Genomic DNA, 10,744 nt, shown 5'->3' on the forward strand with positions numbered 1-10,744 from the left:
ATTTCTTCACTATACGTCGGATTACTCGTTTTGCTCTTAGCTTTCTTTTCTTGGGAGCTCTAAGAGCCATCGGAGCACTGCCATACTTTTCCATCCTCTCACTGTCACTCTGATTAACGTTTAGTGTATTGATGCTGAAAGGAGCCCTTTATATATCGACTATATAGGTATCAAGACCTAAACGGTAACGACCTTTGTTGATTTCAGAATCTTTATCTATGGTTACAAATCCATACTTGTGTTTGTTCCAACAGGTGTGACACAAACACTTAAATTGATCAAAAGTCATATCGCTATTAACATGATCATTGTATACATGTCTTAGATTTAAGTCATCCTGCTTGAAAAGAATTATTAAATTGGCGTTATCTCTAAGGAGATGTTTAGGGAGCCGCGTGTACGTCTGGATCAAGTAGAACGTATCTACATCTCTATGTCTTCCCATGCTGAAGTATGCTTTCATATTGTCTTGTTTATCACAGGCCACGTCATCAAATATCATTATTGAGTCCTTTTTAGCTTCATCAGGATTGGGAACATCTTCACTGTTAGTAAATGAAAAATAACCAATACATGACAGGTTTTGCATTATTTGTTCAAGCATCTTGTATTTAGGTTGCAGCAATGATTTACTAAACACATATACATTAGCATACTTTAATCCCTTTGGTTCAGTCAAAAGGCTAAACATCAAATTTGTTTTTCCACAGTTAGATGGACCACAAATGATGCCTCGAATGGATTGAGGAAGGAGTTCACTATGTTTTTTCACTTCTTTGGATTTAATTCCATCCGAAGTGGATTGAATGAGTTTTTCCACAGCATTGTCCACAACAAAAGTGTCACGGTGCTTTTTAAATTTCATCTTCACACACTGGGGGACAAAAGTGAAATGAAGAATCGTATATAAGGTGTTCATATTTGTAAGACCTGCTCAGTATGCGTAGGATCACTAGAGGATGTGGTCTGCTTAATCGTGCTATAAACTCTCTTCCGCTAGAACTTCACCTGCCTGGAGGATACCAATTTTGTGGACCTGGTACAAGATTGAAGGAAAGGTTGGAAAGGAAGGATCAAGGAATCAACCTATTGGATCAAGCTTGTAAACAACACGATATTGCCTACAGTAAGAGCAAAGATCTTTCATCTCGACACACTGCTGACAGAGTATTAGCAAACGAGGCGTGGGCAAGGTTCAAAACAAAAGGTGTTCCTATTGGTGAGAGGCTCGCTTCCTGGGCTGTTGCAAGCGCAATGAACGCGAAATTGAAGCTTGGTGCCGGAACAACCGAAGGCAGGAGGAGGAGGAGACGGCAGACTAGGCGAAGAAATCGAGGGAGGTTAGGTAGGGGATCGTTAGCCAAAGGGGGCACAGCAAGAGGTGGAAGTGCGCTAAAACGAAAAAGAAAAGGCACCACTAGAAAGTGCAGCAGAAGACTTAAACCTTTTACTTTTTCCGATGTATTACGACAAGCAAGGACGGCTGTGCGGGGATCAGGAATGCATCTTGTTGGCAGAGGTGGAATATTAAACAGAGGGAGTAGAAAACACATAACAAAGGCAGCATCATCAGCGTTGAACGCCATCAGATCTATGAAGAGAGGGAGGCGTAGTGCGTTCAGTCATTTACGACGTAGATCACGGATTCTATCACTTCCCAAGTCAGGAGGTGTGCTACCATTGCTGCCAATCTTTGCAGGGCTTAGTGCATTGGGAAGTCTGACAGGTGGGGCTGCTGGTGTGGCCAAAGCAGTGCTTGAAGCTAGAGATGCCAAAAAACGGCTGAGCGAGATGCAAAGACATAACGAAACTATGGAGGCAGTAGCTTTGCGACATGGCAAGGGCCTGTACTTTAGACCATATAAGAAAGGACTTGGTATTTACATGGCACCTTATCAGAAGCAGCCAAAAAACTTATAGATATTTTACCCAGAAGGGCAATGTATGATTTTGAGTTAACACGTTGGGCCAGGAAGCTTAAAATCCCCCATTTTAGAGGAGTGTTTATGCGTGACAACCTTCCTAAAAGTCCATGGAGGAACGAGTCTGCAATAGTCAACTTGGACAATACCAATGGTAGTGGTACTCATTGGGTATGCTACAAGAAGAGTGGAGACTACGTGAGGTACTTTGACAGCTACGGGGATTTGATACCTCCACTGGAACTTCAGAAGTATTTAAATGGGAAATACGTATCTTACAACCGAACCGCTTATCAGGATGTCAACACTTACTCTGAGATCTGTGGGCATCTTTGTTTGTATTTTTTAACCTCAATTTAAATGATATTACAGTGTACACATATATATATTTGTTGTTATCATTTCCACCCTTTAGTCATGTCTCAGACGTTCATGCTTTCAGGTAGAACTTCTACTCTTTCAGTAGACTACTTTCCTCCCATCGAACTTGACGGTGGTTATGATTATGAAGTTGGTTTGCTTAGCTTCGAGTCTTATAACTCCATACCAAATGTCGACGAAACAAACAACCAGTTTCATTTTGATAATGGAAAGATTATTAAAATACCTACTGGTACATATGAAGTAATGGATATTGAACGTTTCATACAGGATAAGCTAAAGATGTTGGCTACACAGGAAAAGAAGTACTTTTTTCGCTTGGGAACAAACAACAATACATTGCAAACTACTCTGAAATGTAACGCTCAGGTGGATTTCTCTCAACCCAACTCTATTGGCAGCCTCCTGGGTTTCGATTCTGAGGTCATAGGACCTGGAAATGAGCACTACTCGAAGAATGTTGTGGATATTTTTAAGACAAACACGATTAGAGTTGAATGCAGCATAGCGGGCGGGTCTTTCGTTAATAATAAGCAAAGTCATACAATCCATCAGTTTTTCCCAGCAGTACCACCAGGATATAAGCTTGTTGAAATACCCAGTACAATCATTTACCTTCCAATCACCACGAGGGCAATAAGTAACATAACACTACGGATTGTAGACCAGGACGATAGGTTGGTGAATTTTAGAGGAGAACGTATTACAGTGTGTTTACACTTGAGGAAGGTCCCTAGTTGAACAGTTAGTAGGAGATGGGTTACTTATATTTTTCAAACTGTTTATCAAGACCAAGAATATCAAAGGGTCATATAGACAGAGTCAAGAAAACCCATAACTCCGACGACTATTTATTGGGTGCACACTCAACAGTACCAAGCAGTGTTTGTTTGTCACCCAAGCGACTAACACACACAAACCGAAGGTTTTTACGCTCCTTGGGCTATAAAATACTTCAATAATGGATGTACTGGATATTTTTAGTAGTGTCCCATTTGATGACACTATTTCTCACATGGAATTTCACACTCATTTCCCTTACTCTTCTACCACACTAGACAACAATGACGAGATAAGAATACCAATTCAACAACAAGATATATGCATTGTGCCTTCTATGAGTTATTTGTATGTTGAGGGAAAGCTATTGAAGTCAGACAATACAGCAACTACAAAAACAAAGTTCACTCCAAACGCATTTGCATTTTTGTTTGACGAGATACGGTATGAAATTAATGGAGTTGAAATAGATCGCATTAGGAACCCAGGTATAACTTCTACAATGAAAGGATTTGCTTCTATTGGAGAGAACTCTTTAAGAAGTTTAGGGAACTCTGGCTGGCCAACCGAGGTGAATAAGTTGTCTTCCACTTTGGAAAGTCATGTGACTGACACTGATGGAAATTTTAGTTTTTGCATACCGCTAAGTAGGCTTCTGGGGTTCGCAGAAGATTATAGAAAGGTTATTGTCAACTGCCGTCATGAGCTTGTTCTACTGAGGTCGGCCGGGGACAAAAATGCAGTTTTGTGGACCTCAAGTGGTGCTACTGACACAACTCCTGAAGATATTAAAGTTAAACTAGAGAAACTATGCTGGAGGGTTCCCTACGTTTCTTTGAGTGATAGACAAAGAATTGCATTGCTTAGACATTTAGAAAGGGGAACGAGTGTTCCTGTAGAGTATCGAAGCTGGGAACTCTATGAGTATCCCTCTTTGCCACAATCAAACAAGCAATCTTGGTCAGTAAAGACGGCATCACAGCTAGAGAAGCCAAGATACGTCATAGTGGCTTTCCAGGAGAATCGCAAAAACAACATGAAAAAGTCTGCCGCATGCTTTGATCACTGCAAGATATCAAACATAAAACTTCATTTAAACTCTATTAACTATCCTTATGATGATTTAAAACTAGACATTGCAAAGAACCACTACGCTATACTCTACGACATGTATAGCCGTTTTCAGGAGTCGTATTACAATGTTCCATCACAACCACTTTTGGACGTTAAAAATTTCATTTCTTATGCACCACTAATCATAATTGACTGTTCTAAGCAAAACGAATCCCTTAGGTCAGCCCCTGTTGATATTCGTTTAGAATTTGAGGCCAGCGAAGCTTTCCCTCCAGGGACTGCTGCTTATTGTTTGATAATTCACGACAAGTCATTCAGCTATGAGCCAGCCACTAACCTGGTTCATCGGATAATGTGATTCATGCAGAAAGTGTTGGAATTTGGGGTGGGGATAGGCTATAAAGCCCGCTCTTGTCGGTTTGGTTTCTCAGTCTCAACTTGAATTTCGTTGGAGTTAGAACTTTCAGTCATGATTAAACAGGCCATCATAGATTTTAGTGCTTTTATCGGAGAGGATAAGACAGTGGTTATCAAGGAATTGAGCATATTGGACTTGGATTCAAGATGTGTACAACATTGGATTTTCTCACCACCTAAGGATGGATCCAGATCTACTTTTCCAAGCACACAACATGATTGCGGAGGGTGGCACAGTTCACAGTTTGACAATCATAACAGGTGGTTGAGTAAACACTATCACGGCCTCGGATTCGGAACAGGAAACGTTGAATATAGCTCTCTCACGTCATCTCTGAGAGACATTTGCTGCAATGTAAACCTATTGTATGCTGCTTCAACTGAAAAGGCAAAGGTTTTGGAAAAGTTGCTAGAGAACAGAAGAGTTGTGTTCAGTCTTGAGCTACTTGGAGGCCCCCCTCTATCGAGCGATTTTCTACTACTTCCTCCCGTTGAAGAACTATCCAAACAAAAGAATCAGTGTTTGTTTCATCATTTACATGCTCCAGGATTTTATTGTTCACAAACCAATGTACACAAACTGGCTGATTGGTGTTTGAAAAACCCAGCTATGCTAGACATGAACAACCCAGAAGTGAGAGTAAAGACCTTTGACGAATGGAAACTTAAAACTCCTTCTGCTAAGCAGCTTGCCGATGAAGGCTTTGTCAAAATGGCTGCTATGAAGGACACCACTAAATGCGTTTATTGTGGAGTTAATCTTTTCAAGTGGGAAGAAGGTGATGACGCAATAGAAGATCATCGCTACAACTCACCGTTTTGCTCCTATCTTCGTTTCAAGGAACAGACAACAGACAAGGCCAGCACCAAGAATATAGTCTACTGCGAGGACGGATCAGATACATTGGGCCAGGATGTCACTGGGAGATATACATTGTCTCTGGAAGTCACTCATGATGATCTTCTAAATATGTGTAAGGCTTGAAATGTATTCAACTTCATATTTTGAATAAACAAATCTTTATTATTTACCAATGTTGTTTTTTACTAAGCTTAACCTATATATAAACTTACCATCTTTCATTATCATCCAGATACACAGCTACTCTTATTGACTTAAGTCATAACAAGTTGCTCATGTCTCAGTTTTACAAATGTGAAAAGGTAGTTACCTTTTCTAATCCCATGAAGACAACTTTTTACTTTGCTGATAATGAAGACAGGCGCTGTACCGGCTCCATCGACAAAGAACGGTTTAAACTAAAAATTCTTCAGGTTGGAACAATTTTGCAAGACTCACTTTTATCCAAAGTATTACACATTAACACATGCCAGTTTAGTGATCACTCCAATTGTTTTATAAAATTAAATAAACTTACTACTTAATTTAACAAAGACTCATAATTTCATATCCTAGCTTTCATACACCATAAGTCTTTACCAGCAAGCACTCTGCTGGAACTAACATACAGTTTTAACCTGCACAAGTCGTCGTCGCTCGCTCGAGGACAAATCGTCCCCTGCCCACACTCGTATACTCATTCCCAACATCGCAGTCACTTTTATTCGCCGGAGAAAAAATCAGGCAACCCTATCTACTAGTGTTATAATGCGTGTTTAGTGAAATATTAATAGCTTAAGATTGAATAAATAAATTTGCCATTTCATGCAAACTACCTACAACAGTTAACTTATTCCCCATAAGATTGACGAAGGAATTTTTATTTTATAGTTTTTTTTTCTTCTCTACCATTATAAGGTGCACAACAACGCTTTAATATTCTTTTTTTACCAGAAATAAATTTCCAAATTTTATTTTTTGAGAGTAATTTTTACCCCATGTAGCCATATAGCCCAATTTCCAAAGTCCGATTATGATAGTTCGCAAACTCGTTTGAATAATCGTAAGTTCACATATTTTTACCAAGTGTCATCAAAATTGGATTATTTTTACTCGAGTTATATATAAAAACAGATGGTTTTTTTTTCGAAAAAATTAAATCAGCTTGGACCGAAATCTTACCATGATACCTTCAGTAATAGCTTCCTTACATGGGGAATTCGATTAAACATTTTGGTATGACCTAAAATATCGTTTGGTTTTAGTTTTAATTTTGTTTTATATGGTGGTCCAAAGACCTGTCACTGTTTATACTGCAGTTAGACTGCTTTCATTATGTTTAGACTTGTTACAAAACTTGAAACCCAGCTGATGCGATATTCGTAATGATGTAGCAATGAAAATTTTATTATCGTGCTTTTGTTAGTAACACTTTAGGGTCAGTGAAACATAGTGAGTCAGTGCTATGCCAAATATGTTTCGTAACAATTTCAATGTTCCTCACCATGGTGATGTCCTTGTATGAAATGGATTAACAGTGCCATAAATAGTGTTTCATCTAAAAGTGATCTGTATGTAGACCAGACAATGTTTAGATTGTACATAAGACTGTTCTGCAAGCCGAAATCGGTCGACTTGTAAGCAGTTTGCTGATTTAGGTTATAAAGACAAGTCTGCGAAAAATTTTACATTCAAATTTTAATCCCTATAAAATTAGCAAAAGCTCAATCCTCGTATGAGCTTACGATCCTAAATAACATCTTATTTTTATTTAAAGATTACTTCACCACATTGATTATGTTTTAGCAAAATCTAATGTCTGATACAGCTCATTTTGAGTTATATACGTCTTGGCACTAAACATTTTCAAGATAGAATCCTATAACCATCAACTTCCTTGGTATAAAAATGTGTCAATGGGCTTGATGGTGCTAACGGTAGATGTATCTGTTATAAAGACTGTTCACTGTTCAGTACGTGTTTTGGTCATACCGCACGGTCTCCAGATCTTACTACAGTACTTGCAACTATTACTGCTATGGAGCTGGTGGAAGGATGCAAGTTTTTTATTCACATACGTTTATTTTAAGAACTGCAAATAAAATTATCAATATCCAAGGAACGCGAGAAATGGGGAATTAAAAAAAGAATTAAACGCGTGTAGATGTGGGGGAGTTATAGTGTACGTAATGTTCTTTCCAATAAACGAAAATTTCATAACCTACGTAATTATTTTGATAAAGTGTAAGCATAATTAACATGTTATTTTATTTACTTACGACCTTTTTTTTTAACTAGTTTTTCAGTTCAGTTCTTGGAATAGAAAAGATTCACTTAACACCATTGTTTACTTACTTAACAGCATTGTTTTAATTAACAACACGAGTAACGGACCACTGAGGTTCAAGGATTGAGAGAAAAGAAGTAAAATTATAATGATTCGAATTTCAACTAATCAGCTGTTTAGACCAATTTAATTTTTAATGAGGTGTGCAATTAGTGGTTGGTACAATGAGTCGTTGCATCACTGTGAGTGACAATGAGAGGTTATAAACGAAAACATAACCTCTCTTAGTTATGAGTAGTGATTGTTAGTAATTAAAAAACGGTCGTAGGTAAAGTAGTACGCAACTTGCGTAGATAGTGTTAACTACACGAGTATAAAATTTATAGTACGAGCCTTTTGCGTAAGCTACTATTTCAAAACCATCAGTTTGTTTACCACCAAAATAAAATCAAAATCACTTTATTTCTGAAAGACACATAGTTACAAAAGGTGCACGAAATCTTACAGTGGAAAATAGTTTCAAAAAGATTCCACGTCTGTGTTTTGAGAATGTGCCGTAACAATCAGGCTATGTACACTATTGCAGGATCACACAAACACTGACTTATTCTAGAGCAGTAAAATTAAATTGTTAGAGATGTAAATAGAATGTATCAATATAACACATCAATAATAAATGAGTTTTACAATAATCACATCAAAACATCTAATAATTTGTATGAATCTTAACAAAACCAATTGTGTGGAGTGAGGATTGGCACCGTAATAGTTCAAAGGATATATACAAAATAAAAGAAATAATGAAATAACGAAGCTATGTGTACGAGGATTGGAGTAGTTATTATGATTGCTCCTGCCCAAGGTTTAAAAGTAAGTTGTTGACCATACACTTGTACACTACAACATTGCCATTCTCAGCAAGCCGTATATTAAGAGGTTAATTCCTATACTATATTGTATGACAAAGGTAAAAGGGCACAGTTTGTAGGACTGAAGATGAGAGTCTAGGAAAAGAAATACCATAGGCGAATATTCAATACTGGAAATCGATAACAAAGTTGGCTCGAAGAGAATTTTTTATTTTAGTTTGAAATAGTCTTAGTGACGGATCGTTTCCAGGATTTCTCTACTGCAACACCGACACACGTAGCTTAAGCACACGGTCGTTGACTGATCCTTCGACAGCATCTCCCGAAGATGCGTGAATGCGAAGCTCTTTTTAACGTATTAAACACGGGAGCCCAAGTCGATTTACATTAAATTACAGCCACTGAATACTTATACTGCTCTACACGTTCAATTACTTCATATGTGCAGGCAGTCGGGAGTGCATCGCCGCAGCAGTGCAACTTCAAAGACCTCGCTCCCGGTCCAATGTTATTTTTGTAAAAAATTGGTAGACATTTAGTGTTTTTAAAGTTTACTGTTGGGGTGTTAAATCAAACCAAGATTTTAATTTGTCGAGATCTGATGACGCATAATCGTACACCTCATCCCACGTACAGCCGGTGGCTAAAACCACCGTGTTATCAGTGGACAATATCACTCATCTCTTTCGTTTTACATGAGATATGTTGTTTTTGTAGATATAAAATAATCAAGTCCCAATACTACTGCCATAAACCACACCACATTCTACAATTGTAACGCCACTTACTATTCCATTCATCGAAACGATTTGTTTACGGGATTGGAAATAATTGACAAAACACTGTGGGTGTGTCCTTTAATATCAAGATTTTGTATATATTTAAGGATATATTTAATTTATATATTGGATTATTTCTACCAATAAAATCAAATGATTTGGTGAGATATAACTAAAAGTGTTTTTTTTTTCTTATAATGTTTCAAAGAAAATTTTTTTCAGATCGAAAAGAGCATCGAAAGTGTCCTTGCGTAAACCATACTATGGGCTGTAAACTATTTTTTTTTTACTCAGATTGTTTTACAACTGGATTTTTACACATTAGCCTACTCAAATATTTTGCAAAAACTGTAAAAAGGGATATGGGTCTATAGTTATATTTGTTGCACTTGGGCCCAGATTTATACAAAAGCATTACTTTAGCTATTTTGAAGGGATTTAGAAACTCACTCGTTCTTAAACTACGATTGATGATAAAAAGAAGTGGGTCAATAACGGCTGGAATCGGAGGACAGACTCCTGGCTGGGGTCGGCCTCCACTAACACTGGAGGAAGACCGTTTGGTTGCAAAGCTGGAGAAAACTCCGGCCAAACTGACGCAAGAAATTAATTTGACATTTTTGGAAGTGACAGCGTATTCTGTATTGGCTATCTCTTGCACAGGGAAGGGCTGGTTTTTATTTAGCGACAAGCTGCCTCATTCACTATTCTCCAATAGTGTGTTGCATCACCGAAAGCCTGTTCAATTTGGTCTCTGTAATATTCGTATTTGACGCGTCTTATAAGAGATAAACGGTAACACTGTAAATAAAATATCGATTACGTAGACGTAAGTTATAAGGTAGTTTTTTTACCATCTTATGTAGTTTGTCGCGTTCCCTAAATGAATTAATCATACCCAATGTTACCTATGGCTTTATTTTTTTATTTATTTTTTTGTTTTAAAATGTGACAAGACCCATTCACGAGTATATTCAAATAATAAGTATCAATAATTAATAAGTAAACCTACAATACTGATGAATTTCTTCGGAAATGCTAGTTCTTGTAAAGTAAAATACTATGGATTTCATTTTATTTATGTTTTATCCAATCTAATATTGGTTTTGTGTTTGGTATTTTGTTGTTGTGTGATTTTTAGCTGAAGACACATGTTTCCTTTAGGCTAGGTCTATTCTATTATTGTACTATAAATTGAAAGTAGTACAGTAATGAACAGTAACAGAGGTTCTTAACAACCTCTTCCCCACATAGAGACGAGTGATAGCCTTGTGGGGAATATTTTTTTCAACAAGTTGTATTTTTGCAAACTCATGTCCCGTAAATACTTTTAGAAATATGAATTTGTATATTTTATTTTGTGCTTTATGAAACGTTTAAGGGTAAAAGGGCAC

At 37.4% G+C, this 10,744-nt stretch overlaps 1 protein-coding gene across 1 annotated transcript; it reads left to right on the forward strand.

Moving 5' to 3' along the window:
- Positions 1-3,264: 3,264 nt before the first annotated feature.
- On the forward strand, positions 3,265-4,515 carry LOC128998919 (uncharacterized). The gene has a single exon (XM_054425276.1). It carries the CDS (start codon positions 3,265-3,267, stop codon positions 4,513-4,515), a length of 1,251 nt encoding a protein of 416 aa, XP_054281251.1.
- Positions 4,516-10,744: the final 6,229 nt, after the last annotated feature.

The sequence above is a fragment of the Macrosteles quadrilineatus genome, unplaced genomic scaffold (genome assembly GCF_028750875.1).
Source record: "Macrosteles quadrilineatus isolate MER2022 unplaced genomic scaffold, UCM_ALF_1.0 Scaffold_7__1_contigs__length_78375512, whole genome shotgun sequence".
Classification (NCBI taxonomy): Eukaryota; Metazoa; Arthropoda; class Insecta; order Hemiptera; family Cicadellidae; genus Macrosteles; species Macrosteles quadrilineatus.